The sequence below is a fragment of the Ammodytes marinus genome (genome assembly GCF_949987685.1).
Source record: "Ammodytes marinus genome assembly, chromosome: 3".
NCBI classification, from domain to species: Eukaryota; Metazoa; Chordata; class Actinopteri; order Uranoscopiformes; family Ammodytidae; genus Ammodytes; species Ammodytes marinus.
This window is the reverse complement of record NC_137232.1, coordinates 27,410,786-27,438,699: the sequence shown is the minus strand read 5'-3', so window position 1 is coordinate 27,438,699 and position 27,914 is coordinate 27,410,786. Positions and strand designations below refer to the sequence as shown.

The following is a 27,914-nucleotide window of genomic DNA, read 5'->3' as shown; positions in this document are numbered from 1 at the left end:
CTTGGTAATAGGTTTCTCTTGTGTGTGTGTGTGTGTGTGTGTGTGTGTGTGTGTGTGTGTGTGTGTGTGTGTGTGTGTGTGTGTGTGTGTGTGTGTGTGTGTGAGTGAGTGTGTTTCTCTCCCAAACAAGTGTTTGAGCAGCTGTTGTGGAGCTGACGTGTGTGTGTTTGGGGGATAGCTGTCTGTCTGTTCACACACGCAAGCTGCACCCAGGCCGTGAGATTTCAAGTGCAGGAAGTTGATCTTCGTATCAGCATTTGGCCCTGTGAGGGGGGCTGTGTGTGTTTGTGTGTGTTTATTTGTCCAGTTTCTCGGCTAATTTTCTTTTGTGTTTTTGTCCACGTTGTATGCTCAGACTTTACGTGGATGGTCCCTTTGGAAGTCCATCAGAGGAAGTGTTCAACTACGACGTCAGTGTTTGCGTCGCGGGTGGAATCGGAATCACACCCTTTGCCTGCGTATTGCATGCTCTGCTGTGAGTTATGATCATTTATATTATTCACTGACATGTGATGAACAAATATGAAAATGGACTTCGTACTGTATATACACTAATATAATATATTTCTTTCTCTCTTCCTTCCTCCGTGCTGTACACCCAGTGACGGCTGGAAGGAGTTCAGGTTGCAGAGGTTATATTTTGTGTGGGTGTGCAGGGACCTCCAGTCCTTCTACTGGTTTGCTGACCTGCTGAGTGCTGTGCATCACAAGGTCAGGACAAAGTCTAAGTGCTTAACCTACACATCGTATCGATTTAAACACGTGGGAGTTGAAACCAAAATTAAAACTATGGGTTAGAAACAATATGGTCATCGATTGACATACATCCAGGGTTTGATTGCTTGAATCAAACCCTGGATGTGATCTTGAAAGGTTCACTCTCTGAAAGGATTTAAGTAGCTTTTGGGCATTTTTGAACTGACATGCCCTTGCTTTTACCATTCATTCAGAACATGTAAGTCAAGCCAGTGTACCATCGAGGATAATACACTTGCCACGGGCTATTGGGGCTAGCAACTTTACCTGCTGCCGTGTCTTTGCTCTCAGACAGGCCGTAGAAGGTTTTCAGGGTTTCAGTGGAGAAGACGAAGGTTAAAAGCGTAAAAGACCATAGATGAGCAGGGGAGATATTACTGTGGCACATGTGCTTTTTAAAGGTCCACTACACTCAAAACCAATTTTGTGTAGAAATAGGGATTGATCAAATAAAAGCACTCATTAGGTCATGGTATCAACCTCTGCTTCAACTCCAACTTCAAGTATGCAGTCAATTCTATGTTTTTTTGCTAAGAAGAACTTTATAGGCAGCAGGGAAGAACTACATACCCTAGGGATTAACTAGGCAATTCTATCAGTATCAAGTTCATTGTATTTAACACCATCTTGTGGCTGTGAGTAATTTTACCTTTCCTATTTCAAAGAAACCTATACATATAAATTTCACTTTTTAAAAATAAAACCAAACCAATCACAGCGCAACCATGAACTTAATATTCCCTCTCTATCTGTTCCATTTAGCTTTGGCAGGAAAACAGACCGGACTACTTTAATCTGAAATTGTACATCAGTCAGACAGACAACTTGCAGGTAGGAGTGACACACACACACACACACGCACGCACGCACGCACGCACGCACGCACGCACGCACGCACACACACACACACACGTTTGTCAATCTTTTAAAACTGACCCCACTAGGGGGCAGTATATAACAGAGAGACAGATGAAATCTAAACTCTACTCTTGAGTCGACTCTGAGCTACAGTACATAATGTTTGCTGGTAATATACTTGTTACATTCTTAAACTATCTTCACCATATCTTCCTTTGGCAAACAGTTTACCACTTACAACTGTAATTTAATACAATTAATAATACATAACAATTATGTGGTTTCACAGCTTCGACTACTCGAGTCTAAAAAAAGCAGTGATTTACAGTTTTTCTCAGTCGCTTTGGTGCTTTTCTCACATCACTATTAACATTTGCACAGCAGTTAGTGCATTTCTCAAAACAATTAGTGCAAACTACAAAACCTAGTGGATAACCTGCAAAAGTACGCCACTTGCTCAAAATGGATAGTCTATTCCTCAAAAGCAAGTATTCATGTCAATGAAACTGCCAGTGTCATCAAAATGAGAAGTCTTGACACCATCGTTTATGAACAACAAATGGCTTTGTCATGTTTTCATTATGACAGTCTATTCTCTCAGTGTTTACCAATGCAAAAAAAAGGTCAGAACTCGGTGACACTACCTGAAAATGCTCAAGACAGCACTATACACTACTTGTACAGCCATTTGAAAACTACAGTAAAGTTACACATTGCTGTACTTAGGGGAGTAAGTGGGTACAAGACACTGAATACGTATTTCGTGTTTCAAATTTTTACTCTATATGCTCTTTGCAATTCTACAGCATTGTGCAAAAGAAAAATACACTTCAGTCACTTATTTAGAACAAACATAAAAAAACACCCTTTTGGTAGAGCTGTGCACAAATGTGAACAATATAAAAGGACATATTGTAACTGAACATATATCGGTACATCATTCTGGCACATCCAGACGTTCCTGTCTGTCTGGCCACGTATTTTCATCTACATCACAACGGATATTATCCCTTGCAATGAAGCGAGGAAAGTCATTTGTCACAACTAATACTTCACACACCTCCTCGTGAGTGAAAGCTGAAGTCCACCTGAGAGCAATTGTTCAATTTAGGAGACATTTCCAGGAAAAAATTATAAAGAAAGGTATAAAATTTGCTTGACAGAATTTGATAACTAGTTCAACAATTTTGTATGTAATGACTCAAGCAATGAAATGAAGACTATTAGTTTTATTGGGAACGACTATTCAGCATCCATTAGTATAGTTCATTTTGACTGACATGACATAAGCAAATGACAATGTTATAAAACAGCAGATAATTGTATGAAAGCAACTGATACATGTCCAAAAGCATTTGCAATTTGTTCAGAGGAAGGAGAAATTGCTACTATGATGTGCTCAAATGACTAAATGTTGCGGAGGTTGAACTAATAGTTATGAGAATTTTCATTCTGATCTGAGAAAAGCACCACAGCAACTGAGAAAAACTGTAAAAGAAAAATCTTCCCTCCTTTCCAGAGCATGTCTGAGGAAAAGTACCGTCCGCTTAGCTCAAGGCTTCTGGTTGGTCGGCCCAGGTGGAAGTTACTGTTTGACGAGATCGCGAAGACCAATAAGCAGTGAGTAGAGCGGAAATGTCTGACGGTGGAGTATGAATCCAGTGTTTCAAACAATCCCACGTCACTCTTTCTTTTGCTCTTTGTGGTTTCAGTAAGCGTGTGGGGGTTTTCTGCTGCGGACCAAAGGGCATTTCCAGGACCCTTCACAGACTGTGTAACTCAGCCCGATCCTCTGGAACAACATTTGAATTCAACAAGGAGTCCTTCAGCTGATCGTTACCTCTGGGGCTGGCGGTTTGAGGTCAATGGGGGAAAAAAAACTTTGCGATGGATGGATATTGAATTATTTTTTGGGGTGCTTTATCTGAAGTTAATTTCTGAATATCTTTGGCCAATCTTGAAATGACTTTAACATTTTGAACGCGTGTATGAATCTGTAAAGAAACTGTCAGAGGTCATTTGACGTGTATGAAACTGGCCAAACAGAGCCTCACTTTTCACAGACCACATTTCGTCCATGGATGCAAGAGGCCCAGTTCTTTTCTCTAGACCAGCCCGACCACCAACTGAGGGCCCATCTGATCCAGTCAACCTCTGAGAACGAAAAGCAAAAAAAAACAACACTCCGGATTCTCACCTCATGATGCTTTTGTGTTTTTTTTTACTGCCATTGGATTTCATCTTTTCCCCGACAAATCCCGCTGTGAAGTGAATTTGTTTTTTCATGTTGGAGTCCGATGTGACACAGCCTGCACAACAACGTAACTATTACGCCTACACAAGAGGGAAAATCATCTTTCAGTGCACCAGGGGCTGGGACATCAAGCAGAGTACCAGACAAAACAAGTTTTTTTATCAAAACATTCAAGAAATAGTCGAGCTGTTAACCAGTGATATTGAACCACATAGGCAAATCCTCTTCCAACAGTGATACCTTAGTGTTGGTTAAATGTCAAATGACACTGAAAATAACCGTTACTTGAAACCAACAGGCACTGCAGTCAAAATATTTTAGGTTATAGGGATCCATTACCATTTCCATTAGCTCCTATGTCCATATCCAAAATAAATAGGTATCTACAACAGTACAGGACATGTAAAAATGGAGCACCCTGCCATTTAAACCGTGATAAAACATTTGTTTCACTCCACCTCCCATACTACAGTATACGTCTTTGCCATAATGCATAATGCATTATGTTTTATCTTGATTTAAATTACAAATAGTTCACATTTGACTCACAGTGTTGCATATAAATTGATCTTAAAATATAGAAACTGGCTGAAAATGTAGGTGGAAATTACACTTTAGAGTCCCACACTTCCTGTGTCTGTGCTGCGAGACACAACTTACTATTTGATTGGTTTTATGAGACCGTCAGTGATTAGAATATGAGTTGATTTGCTTTCAACAGAGAGAAGAAATGGAACCAAAATGGACTTCCAATGGACATTATTTCCCTCTGTCTTCATTTTCCTTTTTTAACCACCTGTTACCTGTTCACATATGTGCATCAAAGATCTGTATTTTATACAAAACAAACTTATACACTACACCTCAAGCCAGTATTTTTTAGTTTTTTTTTTTTTTAATTTATTTATACCGTTGAAAGTTATTTTCTATGTTATGTGAAAAACTTCTGCAGGGTTTTTGGCACTCTCTCCACAAAGTAAGTGCCTGTCAATATACATATGTCCAGAAAGAAAAGTTACTGATGAAAAGTAATGATAATATTGCAACTGATGAGTTGTTATATTTTAGACCAGGTCTCTGCAAACAATCAACATTTTGATATTACTGATTTTGTGACTGAAAACCAACCATACTATTGAAAAATTGTAATTATCTACCTATATTTAGTGTTTGAAATTTAAATATTTGAAATGTTAAATTGTATGTATTTTCAGGATTGTCCTCTTTTTTTAAAGAACAAGGCAACGTCTGAAATAAAACGAGATTTTCTATTTATTACACTTTGATTGCTTGCACGTGGTGGAGAAATGTTTTAGATCGTGGCACAATTTACATTATTACAAATATATAATTCATAGTCATGATCATATACTTAAGAAACAATGTTATTTTGACAAATATCAGAAACAGAAACCAAAAGACTGTTTGGTTTCTGAATGATAAAAGGTTATTATTCAAATTGGCAATACGATATGATCTTTGAAACAAAAACAACTACATCATTGAAATTGATCAAATAAAGTAGACAAGAATTTAACAATTGCTTATACACAATTTACAAACTGACTCCACAAACCTATTATTTCCGTGTTAGTTTTGTCTTGGGTAAAATGTGTTAAGTCATCATTTTTGCATAACCAACAGATGAAAAAAGAGCAACGTTTGTTCAAATCAGAGTTTAATGCATGTACAAACTCATGATTAATCTTTCATGTTACCATGGATACCACCTTCATATTATTTCCTTTAGCTCCAGTTTTAACATACAAAACAGTGCTGAAGATTTGGTCAGTGATGTTGCTTCAGTAAAACAGAGCAGAGGTTCACACTCAAAGACACTTGTACGTAAACTGTGTAAAATGGAGGGTAAATCTGCAAATGCTCATACTTGGCCTTTCTAACCGATACAAATTCTAGGGGTACATACAATATTTAGGCATTAATCTAGTTCTGACTGACTTATTCGGTAATAGGGGGCAAATTAATTGGCTTTTGCTCCCTGAGCAGTACACCGGGCCTGACTTGAAATGACCTAAAAAAGTTGTCCTTGAGCTACAGTTAAATTCAGTTGAACATTATTTAACTATGCATATATCTATTGTACAGCATTTACAGTCAAACAGAGTACCATACAATTAAACAATAAATTATGTAATATGCATCTGTGTTTCAGGTTAGTGAGGAAGTTATTACATTCTTTGCGGATCCGAACACAGTTGTTGTCACTCACTGCTGAGTAGTCAGTGTAAACAGACAGCAAATGTTCTACGAGGCGGGTCACAACTTAAATATCAACCTTACAATTCTCTGTAGTGTGTAGTGTATAAATCTCTACATGTCCATTTGACAATGATGTGGCATTGAAATGGCCCTAAAAGTCTTTGTCACAGCAAAATAGTTTCTTTAAGAAACTACTGAATAAAATATTAGGAATGTCATCCTGATATATGGTTCCTTCTCCTTGTCCATTATCTCCATTTTCAAATGTCTCAGACCTCAAAAGGTCAGTTTACCTGAATCACACTTACTGCTAGGGATAGGTAGCTATGCGAATAGATCAAGTTTTCATTGCCTCAACATGTGTCTCCTGTCATTACCCAAAAATACTGGAAGTGAAGTTTTATGGTGCTTAAAATACATACAAATATTATGAAACCTGTGCCTGTATTGCTGTATTTTGACATGTTGCCGATATTTTCCAATGCCAAGACCATGACAAACTTGATTCACTTTACCTCTACTGTCTCTGTGTGCAAACATGGCAAAAGCAGTACATACTGTATCTCAACTGCTAAATACCATATGGGGATAACATTTAAAATTGATTTATTGCAGGGGAAATCAGTAATAAATGAAACCTTGTGCCAGGATTATTCTCATTCATTTTTCTTCATGACTGTTTCCCTATTATTTGTGCTTTCCTGTACAGCTGCACGTACAGTATCTGTGCGTTACATGGTAGATGAACCTTCTGAGCTGCTTTGAAGAAGTGGCTGACTCTCCCCGAAAGCAGACGCCCTCTTCCTCCGCTGGCTACGCTTCCACTTCCTTCTTGAAACGACGAAAAGCGTTGCCGCGACTGCAGCGATCACGGCTCCGAGGATCCCAGCTCCCAGCAGCCATTGCCAGATTTGCTGAGCTTGCTGGAGGTAGGGTGTCAGGAAGTCCTGAACAAACCTCTGGCCTGTAGTGGAGATACATAGAGATCATGAGACATTTTTTTTTTTTTTATATATACAGGGCTGTACAGTGCGACTGTTTTGATCGCATTTGCTACTGAAATTGATCACGTGCGATGATGAATACAAGTACACTCGCACGAGTGCTAATGAGCAGATGCTGTCTGTTTGAGACACAGAGGAGTGCTGCTCAACACTGCTTAGAGGGCTCTACATTAACACTCTCCAAATTCGGGTAAATGTAGTCTTAGGCAAGTAAGTTATTGAGTCCACCCTCCACTTTGGCTGGTGAAAGATGTGTGCTCGGGACCTGTGCTTGTGCGGCGATTCTAGCGTCTAATACACTTTACCAACGGTAATAACCGGAAGGAGACAGCATGCAGTTAAGTTAGCGCGTGTGCAAACAGAACATTTCCTGTGCGCCTTCACATTAAAAGCATGTTACTAGCCAAACGTGAGTTGACTTTTTTGAAGCCGGTAAGAACAGGAAGTTCGCACTTCACAGCCCTGCAGTGCGCTAGCTTGAAAATCAACTGCTTCAGCTGCGGAGAGCAGTCAACAACAGTAGTCTATGTAAACAAAGTTTGAAATAACTGATAAGCCACTGAAGAACTACTCCCAACACATTCACAACAACCTATTTAACTTATCCTAAATTGTACCAATATGTATACTTATTTATTTAATAGGCTATATGTTTTAAAGTTATAGGTTTTAATTAACAGAAGGACATTTACCAAAAATGTTTATTATTATGAATATAATAATGATATGTATATACAAAAAATATATAGATATTAATTTTATGGGGAGAAATAATTCTGAATCAGCAAAAAATTGCAATTGGCAGGCAGGTTAGATTATTTTGTCTAAATTACAATCAGTGCACCCCTATTCATTTTTCTACAATTATTACTGCACACACTAGGATATGACATTAATTGAGAATTTCAAATGAGACCAAGATGACAGGCTAAAAGGTAATTAGAGCTAAATGCATGGTTTAAGGTTATGCAAGTTTTCGATCATACTTTGTGTGCTACTGAATTTATTTTTGTGCTACTGATTTTTTTTGCTTGCTAGCACCAGTGCTACCACCTAAAAAAATAAGCGTACAGCCCTGAATATATATTTATTTGGAATTTTTATGCTTTGTTGATAGTGTAGAGACAGAGTTGAAATGGGGCAGAGAGGGAAGTGACATGCACAGAACGACCACAGGCTGGAATCGAACCCGGGTCCGCTGCTGGCCGAGGCCCATGGGGGGGACGCCCTACCAACTGAGCTAAGGGCGCCCCCTATCATGAGACATTTTGACACAAAGGAAAAGTTGTAGAAGAATTCAGTCATTTACTGGACAAGTGTTTGTTTTTCAGGTATACTGACCAGGGTCCAACAGGTAGGTGTACTCAAATCCTAGAGCCTTGTTGGACAGGAAGTAGTCTCCGTTTCTAAAGAGAGGCATGAAGGGCACCATGTAGTAACCGTCGTTGTGTCCGATGGGGGCATTGGCAAGTGGGTAGCTGCTCCGGAGAGGCTGGTGGGTCCTGAGCCAGCGCTCAAAGATGCTGCACAAGAGAAGGACGGGACATCGAGAGAGAAAGGTGAGCAAAGGATATATGATGGAAAAGAGGGAGAGGTGGAAGGATTTATAAAAGATGGATATGAAAAACATGGAGAAATGGAATGGAGAAGTCATATGATATTAATACCAAGGATGTTTACGAAACAAAAAAAAAGAGGAAGAAAAATTTGATAAAAATAAATATTAAACACGGTAGGGTAAATCTTTACATTTTCTAAAAATGGAATGTTGCAAGAGAGGAGTTTTCTTCACTTGAAGTTGGTTATTTACTGCAGTAAACAGAAATAATCAGTCAAGCGGTTGTCAGACTTTTGTATGATGCATGCTGTTTTCACGTGTGTCATTAGTGGACAGGTCTGTGTGTGTCTTATCATCACACCTGTCAATGAAGGCATGGTGCAGCAGGAATATGGGGTCGTTGGCGGAACCCTGCACTGAGGACATGGAGCCGTTCATGAAGATATGCAGGGCGTTGTGCATGGTGCTTGTGCCCTGCACTGCCATACCGGTGTCTGGATTGGTAAAACCTGCAGGGGGGAAGACAGTGTGAAAACATGTAAAATGAAGAGAGAGACAGGGATGATGGATATTCTAGATAGATATTCTAGATAGATAGATATTCTAGATAGATAGATAGATAGATAGATAGATAGATAGATAGATAGATAGATAGATAGATAGATAGATAGATAGATAGATAGATAGATAGATAGATAGATAGATAGATAGATAGATAGATAGATAGATAGATAGATAGATAGATAGATAGATAGATAGATAGATAGATAGATAGATAGATAGATAGATAGATAGATAGATAGATAGATAGATAGATAGATAGATAGATAGATAGATAGATGGATGGGTGGATGGATAGATGGATAGATAGATTTATAATGTCAACAAAATACATTTTAAGAGAGTTGAATAGACATAATTTTCTCACTTCGAGTTCAAACGTCTTTTAGACACAAGGGACATTTTGTGCTTTAGACCAGCAGAAGGCCACTGACAGTGAAAGTAGTTATCTGAAGGAGAATTTACTCTCTTTGAGTGCTGCTCATGGAAAGTGCTTGGAGGTCTACTACTCAGTGCTGAAATAAAACACTTCTTTATGAATCAGGAAAATTGAATCACAAACGTAGGACCTAAATTGACATGATTTAGTAGGGTGCATTTTGAGCGTCTGTTTCATGAGTGAGTATTAACAGTTTATTTCCTTCGGCTTGTGTTTGAGTCTGTGTCTCACTGTGAATATGTTTCATATGCTTGAATGTGTGCATGCTTCCCTTACGATATATACACACACACACACACACACACACACACACACACGCACACACACACACACACACACACACACACACACACACACACACACACACACACCTAACTGTATAAATGTATTCCTACCCTTGCATGAAATGAATGTACAAACTACATTCACTAGATTAGACCACTGATAAGAGGTTTACACTCAATAGCCTAGTTAACATGGAAGGACAGTAACCTGTGTGTGTGTGTGAGTGTGTGTTGTGTGTGTGTTTGTCTGTGTGTGTGTGTGTGTGTGTATATGTTCCACTCCTACCCTCTATGGCATTTCTAAAGCTGCTGTTGGCAAAACGGTCCATGGGTCCAGTCTCATACTCGGAGAGGCCCAAGATAAAGTCCACATCAGCTGTCGTGGGGAGTCGTGACGCACGGTTCCGATCATGGTTGCCTGGGTTACGCAACAGTGGACCCTCCCCGGTACCATTACACAATGCCTCTCGGCTGTTGTACTCTTCTGGCTGAGTGCAGATCACCTACACACACACACACACACACACACACACACACACACACACACACACACACACACACACACACACACACACACACACACACACACACACACACACACACACACACACACACACACACACACACACACACACACACACACACACACACACACACATATTTAGTGAGCTGCTGTGGTGAAAGCTCTCAAAGCTCGAGCCAACTCTCATACAGGAATGGTTCCCTCCATTAACAGCGACTTACCTAAACGTACAACACTGTAAAGTAAAAATGTTGTATGCTTCAGTTTACATAATCTATGTGACATATACTCTGGGAAGGCTGATGTATGAGTGGATACATGGATAAATCACATTAAGAAAATGAGAATAATGCAAAACGCAACAAGAGAATGTTTAAGTACAAACCACTGTAAAATGAAACGTTGCTGTCGTGGGTTGTGTAAAAAACCCAGGACAAAAATAAGAGCCCCTGAAGTAGGACTTTCATTTGTCCTTCACTTCAGGGTGACATTTTTTTAAATAGTGTGTTTCGAACCAAATCTCTTTGGATTAAGAGGCTTAACCAGCTTTAGAACAGCAGACTTGCATAGTGAAATGTGAAAATAAACAAGCCTTTGTTTGTTTGCTAGGAGAAATAATTTCTCTAAGTATAATAGATTTGCTCATACATCTATACATACTCAAATGTGCATCCTTTTTACTCACACACACACACACACACACACACACACACACACACACACACATGCACTGGCACACGCAAAACACACACACACGGAAACACACACACACACACACACACACACACACACACACACACACACACACACACACACACACACACACACACACACACACACACACACACTATCTTACTTTCCATGAGGAGAAAACTGAACCAGGGCTGATGAGGGTAGGATTCAGGAAACTGCGTCCGCCCATCAAAGCATCGGTGCACACATCACAGGACTGGGCATCCCTCCAGTCCCAGTATGGGATGGTGAAGTTAAAATCTCCTGTCAGCTTCCGTATCTCGTGCTCCCAGTTAAGCAGGAAGACTCTGTGCCATGGCAGAAAGGCTGCAGATTCATGGGCAAAGTCGATGTCTCTCCACACGTTCCCCGGCCCTCCCAAGAAGGCGTCCCTGGACACATAGTAGTGCATCCAGACAAACAAGTCGTAAGTGTTGATGTCTGAGAACATGGGGTTCTCACCATTTTCACCCATCTCTGCTCTTGTCCCTGTGGAGATGACGTAGTCACGGCTGATGGTGTTCTTTGCCAGGTTCAGATAGGAGATGAACTTCTGTTGCTCGGCAGCCGTCATGGTCAGTATGTTCCTGCGCACTGATTCCCTGTACTCGCCACAGTTGGAACCCCAGTAACCAAACCTGCATTCACCACAGTTAACGCCTCCATAGTTTCCGGCACACTGGCACGTCCGGTTGTAGAAAGCTAAAGGCCAGCGCTCCCTGTCATCGATCCCTCTGTGTGGGTACTGGGGTCCGTAGGGCTCGTCAATGACCTCCACCTCAGTGCAGAAGCCACGGCCTGACAGGGCACCGCAGGCTGAGCCGTCACCATCCCACAGAGGGCAACACTCTTTGGTCCTTAGTCCCTCTGAGTTGGCACAGGGGCGAGGGAACTGGCACAAACAGGTCCCGATGAGCTGCAGCAGAACCACAGAAACATGCAGGCTCCTCATGATGAAAACTCAGAGCAAAAGCCGTCCTAACAACAGATGGAATGTAAACTGCTGCTGAAGAGATGGACACAACAGTACCTGAAGCCTTCACAGACTATGCACCTGACAAGGCTAGACCAGAAGGTCACTTTCTAGTTATAGGAGGCTACAAGCAGAGGATCACAGAATAGAACATTCAAACAGTTTAGGCTAGAGACTGCTTCTTCTCCAGACTTAAAAGAGTTCAGAAAAAAACTACTAGACTCTCTTTAGGTACCTGTATTTAAATCAACAACCAATTACAAATAAAAAATTGCAGCTCGCCTTTTACTAAAGGTTCCTGAAACTTGCTTCTCCTCTAGGCTACCGTCTAATGCTCTACCAGTCCTCCTTCCACCCCTCTCGCACACCCAACCAAGAGTCTCCTGTTCCTTCCCTACTCATTGAGCCATTTTAGGGGCCGTCCTCTGGCAAAGTGTGTGATCTCATTGTGATCTCAGGCACAACAAGCATGTGCACTCACACCACATCACATGCTCAGGATAATATTCCTCATACATTTTGTCTTAAGACTGGCTGAGCTCTGCTCCACTACCTCAGGCAGAGATGTGCAACCCGATCCCATGATACTATATGTGTGCAGAAACAATTGAGAAAAGGAAAAGTTAAGAGGAGCAAAATTGATATTACAGTATATCAGGTTGTGAGTATAAGGTTGTGTGCCACCCTAAGAGTTGTCAAAACATCTCTCCTCTCCCCTCAGGTTGAGGCCAGCATTTTACTCACTGGAAGATGAAACTGCATTGGGATCTCTGCTTGCCATTTTAAACACATCAAATTGATGTCTGTCTGACAACTCAAGCCATCACAACCCCCCCACCCCCATGTTGTTTTGTAATAAGATATGTTTATACAATTGATGATATAAACAACGAATGTAATAATTTTATATTAGGATACTAAACAGTAAAGAACGGACTCCTAGGCCTATGTTGTTGACGGTGTTCTCATCAGCGGTAGGCCACCACGTAGGCCTACAGTGTGACGATTATCCACACAATAAGAATGTAGGCTACAATATGTGGAAACTTCGAGGAAAAGTTGAGAGAGCGTGAGAGAGACCCCTCCCCAACCACCACAAAAAAGTGCTTTGCCTTCTCATGTACAGGCAGACTAGTACAGCAGAGCTCAGTGCACAAAATCATCTGCGCAAACCTCGGGATCCCAGGCCGCCGGTCACATGCTGCCCCGTAGCCAGGCACGGGATGCAGCTTATCCCGCTGCAGCGCACAGGAATGACCATCACAGGATAAACCTGTACGGGCCCGGGGGCCCAGAGAGAGAGAGAGAGAGAGGGGGGAGAGGGTGAGGGGGGGAGGGAGGAGTGAGAGAGAGATGTTACTTTGAACTCAATGAGAATTGCCCTAATTAAAACCTCGACTTACAGCAACTCAACAACCACGTTCCATCCTGTCAACATTTCAGAAGGACGCCTACTTGAGACTTTCCCATACACCTCTTGTTCCTCTGTCCCAACTAGACACAAGAGGGCAGCATGAGCCGTGTATTGCCTGATATAGGAGGAACACCACAGAGAGACGGCCTGTCATTGCGTGGTTGTTGCAGGCACTGAGATCCCCCCTCACCCCTTCATGAGTTATAATGAGAGGAGAGAGAGGAGGGAGAATGCTGATGGTCTGACCTGCTGGTAGTTTTAGTAGTTTTTCTCATTTCAGAAAGCTTTTTCATAATAATAAAAACCCGCCCTGTCTGCGAAGATGAAAAATACATCTTCTTGATTTCTACAGGGGAGAGACATAATTTACAACACGTTGTACAAGGAGATACATGGTATCTTAGCTACAAAGGCTAAGAAAAAATAAATCTGCTTGAAAAGTCACACGTATTGGAAACAGCCAGGCAGTGCTGCACCTATACTGTACTGCAACTTGTTAGGCTACCATGCAACATCCTTTAACTGGTGTACATCTGGGAATAAAAGTGTTGGTATAAGTTTTTGTAGGCTATAAAATAGCTTAACGCCTATAAGTGTTGATCACGTTATCATCATACAATGTGCTTTAAATGTCTGTGCATGAGTGGGTGTGTGTGTGTGTGTGTGTGTGTGTGTGTGTGTGTTTGTGTGTGTGTGGCCCATTTGTCCTTGCTTTTGAATGAACTGAGTATTTGGGGTTTTCAGATAAAACAATACACTTTAAGAAATCACCATGGGATCTAGACATATTGTGGTTGTCTGACATTCCATAGACCACATTATTAATTGAGTAAATAACCAGATCAATTACAAATTAAAACAATATTTAAGGGCGCACTCACACAAACTCACTAACAAATAACACTCATCGTGTAAGTTGCAGCTCTAAAGTAAATAGATAGGTATTATATTTGCCCTTTTCACTGGGTAAGATTTATGCAATGCTGCAGCATCCGAATTTAGTGTGCCGACCCTGTTATCGGGGCATCTTGTCATTGTCAGAGACCCTATGACCGCTTGTCAACCTGTGCTGACAGTTAACACTGACACTGAGGCTGACTCTAGTTTGTATTCACCCAGACTCTGAAAAACAGCCTGCTGTAAGATCTGAGGACATTCTCTCTTTATACAGTGAATTCAATTAGCAATTTCTCTGCTTAAAATGTGATGAATTAACAAAGTGCCATGCTATATATTACACTCTTAAGTTAACCCACATCTGTTCCAGTGATCGATTCATGACTTTTTCACTTGCAACCATTTCATAATTAGGTATAAGTAAGCCTCTGAGGTAAGACTTGGTCCACTTGATTACAGAGCGTTTCAACTACTGCCGACATTTTTGCAATCGAGTTGCATAATTCATAAAGTTTTGCGTCTGTGTTGGGTAATGAATTAGTTTCAACCAAATGGTTAACATTTTAAAATACTTGAGATTTGTTAGAAACTTTAAGATGAACATACTGTACATCAATGTAAATATGAAAGTTATTATGAAATGTAAATGCTTGATGATTTCAAAAGCAATACAAAATGATTCAGGTTATTAGGAATTAAATTCCAAGAAGAGAGTCTTGTTTGTTTCCCTCAAAACACATAAATGGCATTAAAATCCCCAATCTTCTCTTGCTCAGTGACGCAGAAATCCTATTACATGAGAGTGAATGTTTCATAACTGTCATACTTGTTTCTCTGTTGGCATTCCGTGGTTAGTGTCTTTTTTCTCTCTATTTGTCCTACTTAGATATAGGGAATATCACAGTCAAGTGACAACCCTGTTAATCAGGGATGTGTCTATGGCAACCATGGGGATCCACTGAAATGCCATCCAATAATTGATTTGCAGAGTGTGACACTGACTCTATTGTGCTTGTGATTTGCGGAGGAGTGAGGTAAAAAGAGAATTTTACCCTATAGATGTTTATATGCATGTGTACACACAGTATATTCACACACTGGTTAAACACACGCACACACACACACACACACACACACACACACACACACACACACACACACACACACACACACACACACACACACACACACACACACAAGAGTTCAGGTGTGTTTCATACGATATCCCTAGCAGTTGTTGTGTCACTCTAATCTTATTTTCTTCTAACCTGTCGCTATGTGATGCACTTCCCCACAGCCCACAGTCAGCTAAACAGTGTCTGTGTCATATTATGCACATGTAGTATGGTAACTGGATGATTTTCGTGCATTTTGATGCATTGTGCATCTTGGATCGTACAGGTTTCAAGTCTTATGTCTTTCTTTGTGATTAATGAGTTGAATTTGTTCATATTTGTGTGTGTGTGTGTATGTATATTATGTGTGTGTGTGTGTGTGTGTGTGTGTGTGTGTGTGTGTGTGTGTGTGTGTGTGTGCAAGACATAGTTTGACTTGCATTGAATGAGAGAAATTGAGCGGATCCATTGGCTGCTTGTTGATTTTCAGTTTTACTACATCAGAGAAGGATCGTCATGGAAATTTGACCCCAGTTAATTCCGACATGTCATCCATCCTTGATAGCTCAACTTAGGAAAACAGGGATGCAGTGTTATTGACAACTTTCTAGTAAACTCTTTTGTCAGAAAATGACCTCTAAGTTCCGAACAAATGTGAAACTGCAAACATAGGGAATATGAACAAGTTGTGCTGCATCCGAACTCAGAGGCTGGATCCTCCAAAGTCTGTATTTTAACCCCAAATGTGTGACTATGCGATAACAAAGTCATCCCATCCAAGGTCTGTTCGTCAGGTGAAGCAATGCACCCGTCAGTATTCCACAATCCACTGCTGGCCAGTCAATTGCGCGTTCAAAAGGTCACCCACAATGTTTTATGTACCATGTTAGTGTTCATCATGGTTGTCTGTCACTGGTAAATTAAAAATCATAGCAATATATTATATTGGACACAATTAATTTACTCCCGTGACAAGTTGAAGTTATAACTGTATGTATTGAAGATACACTTACTGTATATAGATTTACACACACACACACACACACACACATATATATATATATATATATATATATATATATATATATATATATATATATATATATATATATATATATACAGTCCCCTCCATAAGTATCGGAACAGTGAGGCCATTTCCTTTATTTTTGCTGTAGACTGGAAACATTTGGGTTTGACACCAAAATATGAATATGAGACAATAGATCAAAATTTCAGCTTTCATTTCCAGGTATTCACATCTGGATCTGATACACAACTGAGAAGATAGCATTATTTGTAAAGGAACACCACATTTTTAGGTGAGCAAAATTATTGGAACAGATAGACTTAAAATAAATCAAAGTGAATAAGACTTAATATTTTGTTGCAAAGCCTTCGCCTGCAACAACTGCATCAAACCTGTGACCCATTGATATCACAAAACTTTTGAATCCTCCTTTTTGATGCTTTTCCAGGCTTTCACCGCAGCCTTATTCAGTTGCTGTTTGTTTACTGTCTTCAGTCTCCTCTTTAGCAGGTAAAATGCTTGCTCTATGGGTTTAGTCTGGAGATTGACTTGGCCAGTCTAAAACCTTCCATTTCTTGACCCTGATTAACTCCTTTGTTGTTTTTGCAGTGTGTTTTGGGTCATTATCTTGCTGCATTATGAAGGATCTTCCAATCAGTTTGGTTGCATCTTTCTTTAAATTGGCAGACAAAATGTTTGTGTAAACTTCTGAGTTCATTTAGCTGTTGCCATCATGTGTTACATCATCAATGAAGATTAATGAGCCCATCCGAGAAGAAGCCATGCAAGCCAAAGCCATGACATTGTCTCCACCGTGTTTCACAGATGAGCTTGTATGCTTGGGGTCCTGAGCAGATCCTTTCTTTCTCCAAACTTTAGCCTTTCCATCACTTTGGTAAAGGTTCAACTTGACAACAACACAGTAACACATGATGGCAGCAGCAAAATGAACTTAGAAGTCTACAGAAACTTTCTTTCTGCCAATATAAATAAAGATGCAACCAAACTGATTGGAAGATCCTTCATCATGCAACAAGATAATGACCCTAAAAAACTGCAAAAACAACAAAGGAGTTCATCAGGGGCAAGAAATTGAAAGTTTTAGACTGGCCAAGTCAATCTCCAGACTTAAACCCTATAGAGCATGCATTTTACCTGCTAAAGAGCAGACCGAAGGGTGTAACCCCCCAAAACAAACAGCAACTGAATGAGACTGCGGTAAAGGCCTGGAAAAGCATCACAAAAGAAGAATGCAAAAATGTTGTTATGTCAATGGGTCACAGGCTTGATGCAGTTATTGCAAGCGAAGGATTTGCAACAAAATATTAAGTCTTATTCACTTTAATTTACTTTAAGTCTATCTGTTCCAATACTTTTGCTCACCTAAAAATGTGGTGTTCCTTTACAAAAAATGCTATCTTCTCAGTTGTGTATCAGATCCAGATGTAAATACCTGGAAATGAAAGCTTAAATGTTGATCTATTGTCTCATATTCATATTTTGGTGTCAAACCCAAATGTTTCCAGTCTACAGCAAAAATAAAGGAATTGGCCTCACTGTTCCGATACTTATGGAGGGGACTGTATATATGGATACATTATCCAGTGTCAGTAGAATTATATTATTTTACATGGCTGGTACATTGCTTACCAGTTTTCCATGATGTGGGAAACAGTAACATTACAGCTCATGTAAGCTCAGGCACTGCATCATTTTCAGGAATTTCCATAGAACTCGCCAGATTTGTGTTTCTGTAGAGAAAGGGTCTGGTACAGCCTGGCCACTATGGTCTCCAGAATGTGACCTTCATGGGACCCAGGTCTTGATTTGGCCCAGATTTGTATCATACTGCATGGTTATTTAGTTTCAACTGAACTTTAGACAGCATGGTTTCAACATGGTTCCCGTTTCCTCTTCTAAAAGCAAATCTGCTACATTTTCATCATTACAAAATGTACCTGATGGTTTATATGCTGCATCTAGGCTTTCTGCATATACCATTTTGCGTGAAAGGCTTACTTGGCCCCAAAGCATAAACTGAGCTATATGCCCCCATTGAGTTCCTCACAATCTCCAATTTAGTTTGATTAAACAATGACTATATGCTAATTAATTTAAGTAAGCAGGCAAGCATAATAACAACTACAATATTAAAGAATGTATTTTGCACTTACACTTGTATTTTGCACTTACACATTTTAGAGAATGTGTGTGATTTTGATGTGTGCATGTGCACTGGTTTGCCCATGTGTTTGTGTCAACTAGCTCAGAAAAGAGAAACAGAGCGAGAGATAAGAGGTAGAGGTCAGGGTTAGTAAGGCTATCACTGCCTCAGCTAAAGCTGTGTGTGTATGTGTGTGAGAGAGAAAGATGTGAATGTGTGTGTGCGTGTCTGTCTATGCTCTTTTAATGGTCTACTAATCCCAAATGCATTTGGCTGGCAAATTAATCCAAGCCCTGTCATAGCCAAGCTCTAAAACCTCTCGATCCCATGTTCCCAGCCCCCTGTCTGTCTCTCCCTCCATCTCTCATTCTTTCTCTCCGGCTACTCTCCATCAGTATCTTTCTCCAGATGGTATCTTGGAGGTAGGTGTGATATCGAGAGAGAGACAGAAAGAGAGACAGCGAGAGAGAAAGAGAGTTAGAGTGGGTGGACGACCTGTGACGCGAACGGAGCCTCCTCATTGGAGCGCGTGGCGCGGCGGAGAGAGGGGACAGGTTTTTTGTATGTGTTGCCATAGTGAAAAAGTAGATTACCCACCGCCAGCATGATGCCCTGATGCACGCTTGAGGGATGCGATGTTAATTTTCCAGCAGCATTCACCTGTCCTGCAAGCACAGGTATGCGACTCTTCTATATTTTGTATTCCATTCGTTGAGGGGAATAGATGTGGTGGGCATGACCGGGTGAAAACAATGTCTCGTGCAGTTCGTTCTCTATAAGCTATAGGCTACAGCCAAGTTCATGTGAGGGAATGCATCTCGAAGTGCACTACAAGCTGGCGTGTTTTACTCCGACGTAAATAAACCCATTAAAAACAATAACTTCCCTTGAGAAACTGCATTTCTTTGGCAGCCTAGCACACAGGCTAATATTTTTTTATGCCCTATACTTCTTTCTCCCCATAGATGTAGTCCATGTAACGTGATAGGCTAGGCTACTGTATTTTAGAAAGAGCATAAAAGTAAATACTATTTTGCCTTTTGCTGTAACAAAATACAAACAAAATATACCCCTGAGCTAAACAAGCACAGGAAAGGGAAGTGAAGGTTTCATAGTCTATGTTGTCATGCGTCTTTTATAATAAGACATGACAATACAGTAGCCTAGGCCTAAACAAAAACATTTGTTTTATTATCGGAGTCAAATGAGTCAAAGCCTTATGAGATAGGCTAATTAGGAAACTTTTATTGAATGACATTTTCCTTTTCGTGCAAAACCCTAAAACATGCTCGTCGTTGCTGCCAGTGTCAGTGAGTGTCAGTGTTTGAAGAAGGAGCAGAATGTTTCCATTAGATTTGTATTGATTTGTGTATCTTTAAGGATTTGATCTCTGTGGGTCTTTAAGTTTGACGCCAAGAGAAGCACTATAGGTTAATGGGGTTTTTCTTTACTACCGTGACCGCTACGAAACTTCAAACGTTATCGATCGTTACATCGTTATCCAGCCTACAGTGCCCCATCTGATGTTATTATGTGAGAGCATAGAGGCGAGAGACAGTCCACATCCTAACATGTGAGGCTGTAGCCTAAAGCTGAGAACACACCGGGCGCGTTGGCGCTTTGGGCCAAAGCGACCAACGCGCCCGATCTGGCGCGTGGTCATTTTGTGTCAAAAAATGGTCCAACGCGCCCAAAAGCAACGCGCCTACGTCATGGCCTACGTAGATGAGCCCGCACGAAACTTATTTCCCCCCGCTTTTTCTATTGCTGATCAACCATGGCTGAGATAATCCCCATCGCTGCGCTCTATCTTTTGTGGGAGTCCGAGGAACGGAGCTACGCAGCTAGTCTCCCCCGATATATTTATTCCCCTAATCAACCATGGCTGCGATCAGATCCGACCCGACACAACAGTGTTCATGTCCACACAAAAACAACACCTACACGGCCAACAATTGTGCCAAAAAACAAATAAACAGCAAGTGAACGGAACAAATAGCCTTAAAACAGCATTGCAGATTCACGCCACTCGGAAATGAACACAAACAGCAAGGCAGCACCATACCAAACACATTTACAGCAGCATTGTGCACAGGGCAGTAGAAAATAAAGGCAAGTAGCCTACATTACCTGGCTGTGACGGGACCGTGGCTGGCGTAGATAGCCTATAGGGCAGGCATAAACACCGGTGCTTCGCTGTACTCGTTGTGAAAGTTCCCCGGATTTAGCCGTTATGTTTGGGTTCATTATATGGAGGTGGTGGCCGCACACAGCCGGGTGAGTTAGCTAACGCTATCCGACCGGTGCTAACTTGGTTTATCGGCTTAAGCACAGCCACACATATTCACTGAATTAACCAGGAAGCCCATTCTCCTGGCTCACTTTCCCCACCCGAGCGGCTTCATATCACCAGCCAGCCGCATTAACTCCACGGTGTTTATACAGTCTCGCACACACAGCGGTGATTATTTGCTCCTGGTTCACTTTCCCCACGTCTTGTAACCCCGAGCTGCTTCATACAGCACCAGGCAGCCAGCCGTAAATACATTTCCTACTCGGTGTTTGCCTCTGTGTTGTCACGGTCTCGCACACACAGCGGTGATTATTTGCGCCTCCATTTTGTCTCAGATTTTTCTGTCCTCCGGCTCTCTGCCAGTGACGTAGGGTCAAGCTCACCGCTGATTGGCCAACGCGGCTAAACGTCACGCGCCGGAGCGTTGAAAGTTCAATATTTTCATCTTTTTTTTGAAGCTTTGCCGGCGCGGTGACGCTTTTTTGACGCTTTGGCAACGCGCCCAAAGCGCCCAAAGCAACGCTTTGCCGCGGCCAACGGATCCTCGCGCCCCAACCAATGGTTCCCTATGCAAAAATAGGATTTTTCAACGCGCCCACCACATCCAACGCGCCCGGTGTGTTCTCACCTTAACTCATTGAAGCCCTGCTATCCTATGCAATATGGCTATTGATTCTCTAATTTGTCAGTAGCTAGTAGTATTTTAATTGACACATGCGTTTGAGAGTAGTATGGACACGAGGGAATATGGTAAAAAACGTGCGTCATGGAGATAAAGTGTCTCACAAATAAGCATGCATGGTTTCACCACCAGGGTGCAGAGATTTCGCCGTCTCTTTCTGTCAGTTATTCCCTCTGCTGGCGTAGTATCGACTAGTCTCGGTACTTAGATTGTGAACACACAACAGGCTTTGGCAATAATTTGACCACGCCAATACATCACAATTTAATTTAAATATTTAGGCTAGTTGGATAGAACAGGGAAAAGAAAATTACATGAAATCGATCCTCAGCTCTGATTGACCGAAACGCGCTCGAACCTTGATTAGGTAGCCTACTACGTCGAAGGCTGCTCCTTCTCTCAAACAAACAAGGGTCTCTCTTACTACCTTAACCTACTACCTGTTAGCCAAGCCTCGTTGTTGTAAATGAAAGATCTCAGAAGACGACTTGTTGCTGTTGGTAAGATTAAAGTTAGTTCAGGCAATGTTTCAGGCACATGTTCCGCGCATGCGCAGTTTTTAAGGGACGTACGGCTATGCTAATCTATGTGGAGGAATGTTTTAGTTGCCAAATGTAGGCTTACGTATCATAAACTAAAACTACTACTTAAAACAAACAGATAGCAATAATACGTTTACAGAAGATACACGTCGTCTCTACTCTTTGTATGAAATAAGCTGAGAAACAGAAACATGCTAAGCTAAAACCTAAAAGCAAGATAGTTAGCATAACTAGCTAACGTCGGACGCTTCGGGCACGCGACAGCGTTTTTTTTTTCTCCAGCAAGTTTTTTCACGTTTTTCTCGTGACTTCTCACGGCAACGGTGAGATTAAGTAAGGCATAGGAAATGAGGATAGATATCGTGACAGTAATAGGGAAAAAATAAAGAAAAACAAACAAATTTAATGACAAATTGGTGGATTCGCTGAACCGCTGGAGTGTAACAATGCATACAAATACAAGGGAGAGCACATTAGAAGACGGGAGTAGAGGTGAAATGGAAAAGTGTGTGTTTGTGTTAAATTGAAGAAAGGGAAAATTAGGGGACAAGGGTAGAGGATACATTTGTGAAGATGGAGAGGGGTGGAGGAGAGGTGGGATGGGACGGTGTGTATGAGAGAGGGAGAGATATGAGCGGAGGCAAAGCGGGGACAGGGACTGGGGAGAGGGAAAAGGAGGGTGTGTTAAAAGGAGAGAGGTGTTTGGAGAGAGCAGCTCAGGTGTGTGCGTGACTGGAAAACGGAGGAAGCTCGCCGGAGGTGGCTGCACAACAATCAGATGCAGCTCCGACGTATTTGACATTGGACCACAGCTTTTTGGCAGGCTAAATCTTCTCTCTGATAGTACTTGCAAAAGCCAATTATCAAGAGGGACCGTGTCAGTGACATCGATGAGACGTAAAGGTTCCTAAGGTAAGGCTTAGCCTACTGTAAAAAATTGGACCAGAAATACGAATGGAAAAATCAGTATTTCTATCCTGTCTGTGTCTACCAGCTAAACATACTGTTTAGAGTGATTTTGTCGCACTTTATTTGCTTTTGTTCTGCCAGGTTGAATACTTTGGCTACTTGCAGTTCCCATCTGGACTAGTTATCCTTGAATTATATCGTTAAGGTTACGTCCCGTAACGGTGTGATCCAGTTTAAAGATAGCAGTCAGTTGCACCCATGCACAGGGCGATACAGTCATCCCAATAAGACAGAGATGCATCCCAAATCCGGTTTTTATCGTGGCATGTTGTAGCCATGTTCATTTCAGACGGTGTCTCTGTCATGCTTTGCACCATTCGCATGTAATGTCATCTTGTGTGTGTGTGTGTGTGTGTGTGTGTGTGTGTGTGTGTGTGTGTGTGTGTGTGTGTGTGTGTGTGTTTGTTTTAATCGGATGCATGATCTCCCATTGCGGTTGACGGACGCAGCGCTGCGCAAGTCATTGTTGTCGTCTCCGGATTGTATTTCTCCTTGGAGAGACTGAGGCAGTTTGACCAGACGCTGCGTGTCAGTGATTCATTGAGCGAATACAAAATATCACATCAGTCAATGAATTGTTTTTAATATGGATGCTGTTGGAACCGCAGCAACACCACAATAGATTAAGACAATTCAAAGTAGGTCGGCTGCCAGTGAAGCCTGTCAGTCCCCGTTGACACATTGCAGGATGAAGTGATTTAAGGTCACAGCAGCTTGTCTGGGGGAGTTTATGCTGGCGCCGCTCTGTCACACCTTGTCTGATGTGCCCCTGCAGCAGGTAAAGTCCTTACTGTGTTGGCACATCTTTACAACGATATACGTGCGTTATTGAGACCCATGGAGGTCGCTTATAATCAACATAGCAGTCAACTGCACGTCGTTTCCAGTGTCCTACTTGTTAGATCTCTGACGTTGTTGTTATTGACTTTATGTCAGTGTAGTGAGTGATATGGGGTTAGAGAGATTCTGATTGGCATCTTTATACCCTTTACTGTCAGATAACAAGTACATTATGGTGAGGCACTGCAGGTGAATAGGGTAACATGTTTTACTTATAGAAAGACCTATCATCATTAAACTGTACCAGTTGATTACTTACATTACAATAATTATTTTTCGTATTACAATTTTTCAGAATAGTTTGAATAAATATGCAAATTTGGCAATCTCTTACTAATTATTTTTACATTTGCAACTCTTTAAAATGTTTGGACACCGCCTTTCTTCATTTTATAAATAAACAAATACCATGTAGGCCAAAGGTCTTACTAAAAATGCATTTTCTGCATGTTTTTAGGAATGTATTATAAATCAGACAATTAACAGCATATGAACAAATCATTCGGTCATTACCTACAGAATAGCGCTAAGAATGATTATGGATAGTTAAGTTTATGTAAGTGCTTTAAAAGTTGAGATTTATGTTTCAGAGTATTACAAAAACTCATGTTGAGATAATGGCCGTTAAAGATGGTTGCATGAATAGGAGTAATATACAGATGCAAACGATGCAAAGGTTTAATCAAAGAAGTACCTATGTATGTTCTGTATGTTGTGGACCTTTGATTTATACTGAGACGTGTTAAGCTAAATAGCCAAACATCTCAATATTGACCAGTGCCTTGAAGAAAAAAAAAGTTTTTGTCTGCAAATGTCTCTTGCCTATCATACCTTATTTATTTATCTATCTATCTATCTATCTATCTATCTATCTATCTATCTATCTATCTATCTATCTATCTATCTATCTATCTATCTATCTATCTATCTATCTATCTATCTATCATGTTTACCAGATAGACTGACTGAGAATCAAATAGATTATCAGTCAGAGGAGATATATGAAAGTGGAACTACGTGCAAATCTGTATATTGTGAGAGTTGTTGTCTACTCGTCTTGGTGTTGTTCTTCGTCTGTGCACCAGGAACAGCTGCACTTGGATCATTCTAGAAATGAGGCAGCAAATGACTGCCAATGAAAATACAACATTTAAACTTTATAAAACGTGTTGAAACGTGTTGTTTCCTGGAGCTCAGGTGCAAAGATATAGCACCTAGTCTGTCCGCTCGGGAACAAGAGGCACACAGTGACACATTGTCAAATGCTCGCTCAGCAAAAGCCTCCCCAAAATATTACTGTTCTCTTAGATTGTGTACACTATAGAAAGCAGTATGACCAATTTTAGTTGCCACTTGCCAGCACATCATTTGAGAAACATTATATGCAATAGGTTGATCTATTGCGCCTGTTCTCTGTGTTTCTGTTGAACGTTTGTGCCCCTGAGAATGTTTTTACCGTGGCCAGAAGGTGGTTAGTCTGACAGAAAGACCCTGGCATATTATATTATAGCGTAGCCTATTATATGAATGAATACACATCTATGAGTGTAGGGCATATGTACTGCATTTTCCGTGAGTATGTTTATATTTCGAGTGTTAACAGATGTGTATGTTAAATAATTGCAGTAGATGAGTATCCTCCTGATGTACAGTATATTTGCTTTAAAATACTTTCTCCTTCCCTCATTGAATCCTTCAAAATGTGCAAGCAGTTAAGTTCATACAGTCAAAGTCCAGCTGCTCGGATGATAAAAACAGAAACTGCAATCCATATTGAAAACCCCAGACGGTGCCCTTCACTCCCTTTTCAAAATAACAAACATGAAAGTATGAGCCTCATACAGAACAAGATAGAGAAATAATTGTGTTTGCGTTCCAGGGATGATTTGAAATATATTGTACTTGTTATTGTCCCCTTTCAGTATGCAGCAAATTAAATGCTTCCGCAACAAATTAAAACTCTGTTAGTGCTAATGAAACTCATTGAATTAGGAAGACGAAGAGGGAGGCAAAATGTTTGTGTGTCTCTGCCGATGGGTTTATGTCAGTGCAGAAGTTGGGTTGGAAGGTTTTATAAAGCCCTTGTGCGTAGTATGGAAATAATGAAAGATATAAATGCCTAGCGGCGAGTGCGAGATGTTTGTTTAGGGAATGAGGATTTGATTTTCTTTTCCTTTCAGCCACTGTTATGCCCACGCAACAAGAGAGAGCCCCAGATGGGGAGCGTGACAGAGACACACAGCGTGTGTGGCTCAGTGTGTGAGAGAGACATACTAGAGGATTGCAAATGAAACGGTCGCTTATCTGACTGAGATAGAAATGTGTGGTGAATGTGGGGAGTGGGAATGAGCGTATGAATATGGCTAGCATTGAATTATTAAGTGAGGATAGTTTGAAAATGCTAATTAATTTTTGACTTTACATGAACGTGCCAGTAGAAAGAGAGAATTTGACAGAGAAAAACACACAGATTGTGTCATTGATATAGAAAGTGTGTATGTGTGTGGCCGTGTGTTTGCGTGTGTGTGTGTTCTTGCATGCGTGTGTAAGAGAGAGCTGGTTAGATTTGTTCATTATTGGAGAAGTAGTTAGACCTGTTGCCATCCTGACACTGTCATGCTAATTCCATTCAGTGAGACTCTGTCCCTTGATGCCCTTTTTTATCAGTCCCTCTTTCTGCTTCTTCTGTTACCTTTTTTATATCCTATCCCTCTACTTCTCTTCCTCTTTCCCTCTCTTCCAACACCTTTCCTTCGTTCTTCCTCTCTCTCCATCTTATCTCTGTCTGTGTTTTAAGCCAATGTGCTGCTCTGTGTCTTTTCCTTCCTCTGTGTCCCTTTCATCCTATATTTCTGTATTTCACTCCACTCCACCGTAATATTTATCTCCCCCTTCTCTCTCTCTCCCCCTTCCCCCACTCAGCTAACTGCCTTGTCACGACCTTGATCCTGTTTTGCATTAGTGAATGCCATCCTCTGCTGTCTAAACAGTCCCAGCTCCTATGCTGTTTACGGTTAACAAAATAATAACTTGTTTTTATGAAGTGAAGTATTTGTGTAGTCCTGAGGTTAAGCATATTGTAAGACTTTCTTGTCTACACAGAGATGGCAGTGTTTCCCCTAGAATTTTTTTTAGGCCCGGTGGTAAGAGCTGATAAAGAGTATGCGTGCCGCAAATTTCTAGAAGAAATTGACCAAAACGAACCCCATTTGGGATGAGCCTCTTTTGACAGCCTGTTAAAAATGAGGGCATAGGGTTATGCTTTCACATTCAGTACGTTTGTACATGTGGTGTTTCTCACAGGATTTTTAGATCCTGCTGGGTGAGAATGGACATTCTAGGGTCTGGGGGCATCCCCCTGCAGAAGAAACCTTATCCTTTTTAAAGTTAAATGCATCAATCTGGTGCACTTTGAGAGGCGAAATCTGATTAATTCTGTGCTCTGTAAACAACATATGCCCTGCCTATAACTATTTTCTGTATTAATTTGGAGACACAAGCCACGTAAATTATTGAAGAAAAACACATGGATTTCAATAAAAAAACAATAAACACTAAGATCTAATATAGACAGGTCCTGTTTAGACTCATTTCTGGAATAATCTGAATCACCTCACCTTGAAGCTAGCCTATTGAAAAATGTTCTTTATTTTTTTTTAATGCAAATAGCCTTGTTGAAAATAAATGAATTAACATAGGCTACACATCATGATTATCCTATCAACATGTGTGCTACATAAGGCAAATTCCCTATTCCGACCATTATATTTCATCTAGCCTATTTCTCAATTTAAAACATAGGCCTACAA

General features: G+C 40.9%; 2 protein-coding genes across 2 annotated transcripts in view; one reads left to right on the top strand and one right to left on the bottom strand.

Annotated features, from left to right (window-relative positions):
• Positions 1-3,595, top strand: part of nox4 (NADPH oxidase 4) — a 20,153-nt gene extending 16,558 nt beyond the window's left edge. The window contains exons 14-18 of the mRNA XM_080024936.1: positions 356-475; positions 603-711; positions 1,519-1,587; positions 3,134-3,234; positions 3,327-3,595. Coding sequence (XP_079881062.1) covers positions 356-475; positions 603-711; positions 1,519-1,587; positions 3,134-3,234; positions 3,327-3,447 — 520 coding nt within the window. The 3' untranslated portion in view covers positions 3,448-3,595. The remainder of the gene's footprint in view (positions 1-355; positions 476-602; positions 712-1,518; positions 1,588-3,133; positions 3,235-3,326) is intronic.
• A 1,785-nt stretch (positions 3,596-5,380) lies between these two features.
• Positions 5,381-12,164, bottom strand: tyr (tyrosinase). The gene is made up of 5 exons (XM_080024937.1): positions 11,314-12,164; positions 10,221-10,437; positions 9,012-9,159; positions 8,434-8,615; positions 5,381-7,052 (listed from the first exon to the last, which is right to left on the bottom strand). Exons 1-5 carry the CDS (start codon positions 12,139-12,141, stop codon positions 6,820-6,822), a joined length of 1,608 nt encoding a protein of 535 aa, XP_079881063.1. The 5' UTR covers positions 12,142-12,164; the 3' UTR covers positions 5,381-6,819.
• Positions 12,165-27,914: the final 15,750 nt, after the last annotated feature.

Excerpts from the sequence above, each read along its gene's own strand:
- tyr (XM_080024937.1), bottom strand. The coding sequence starts at position 12,141 with ATGAGGAGCCTGCATGTTTCTGTGGTTCTGCTGCAGCTCATCGGGACC. Across the intron at positions 10,438-11,313 it reads CAGTTTTCTCCTCATGGAAA|GTGATCTGCACTCAGCCAGA; the intron begins GTAAGATAGTGT and ends GTGTGTGTGTAG. Across the intron at positions 8,616-9,011 it reads CACCATGCCTTCATTGACAG|CATCTTTGAGCGCTGGCTCA; the intron begins GTGTGATGATAA and ends TCTCTTGTGCAG.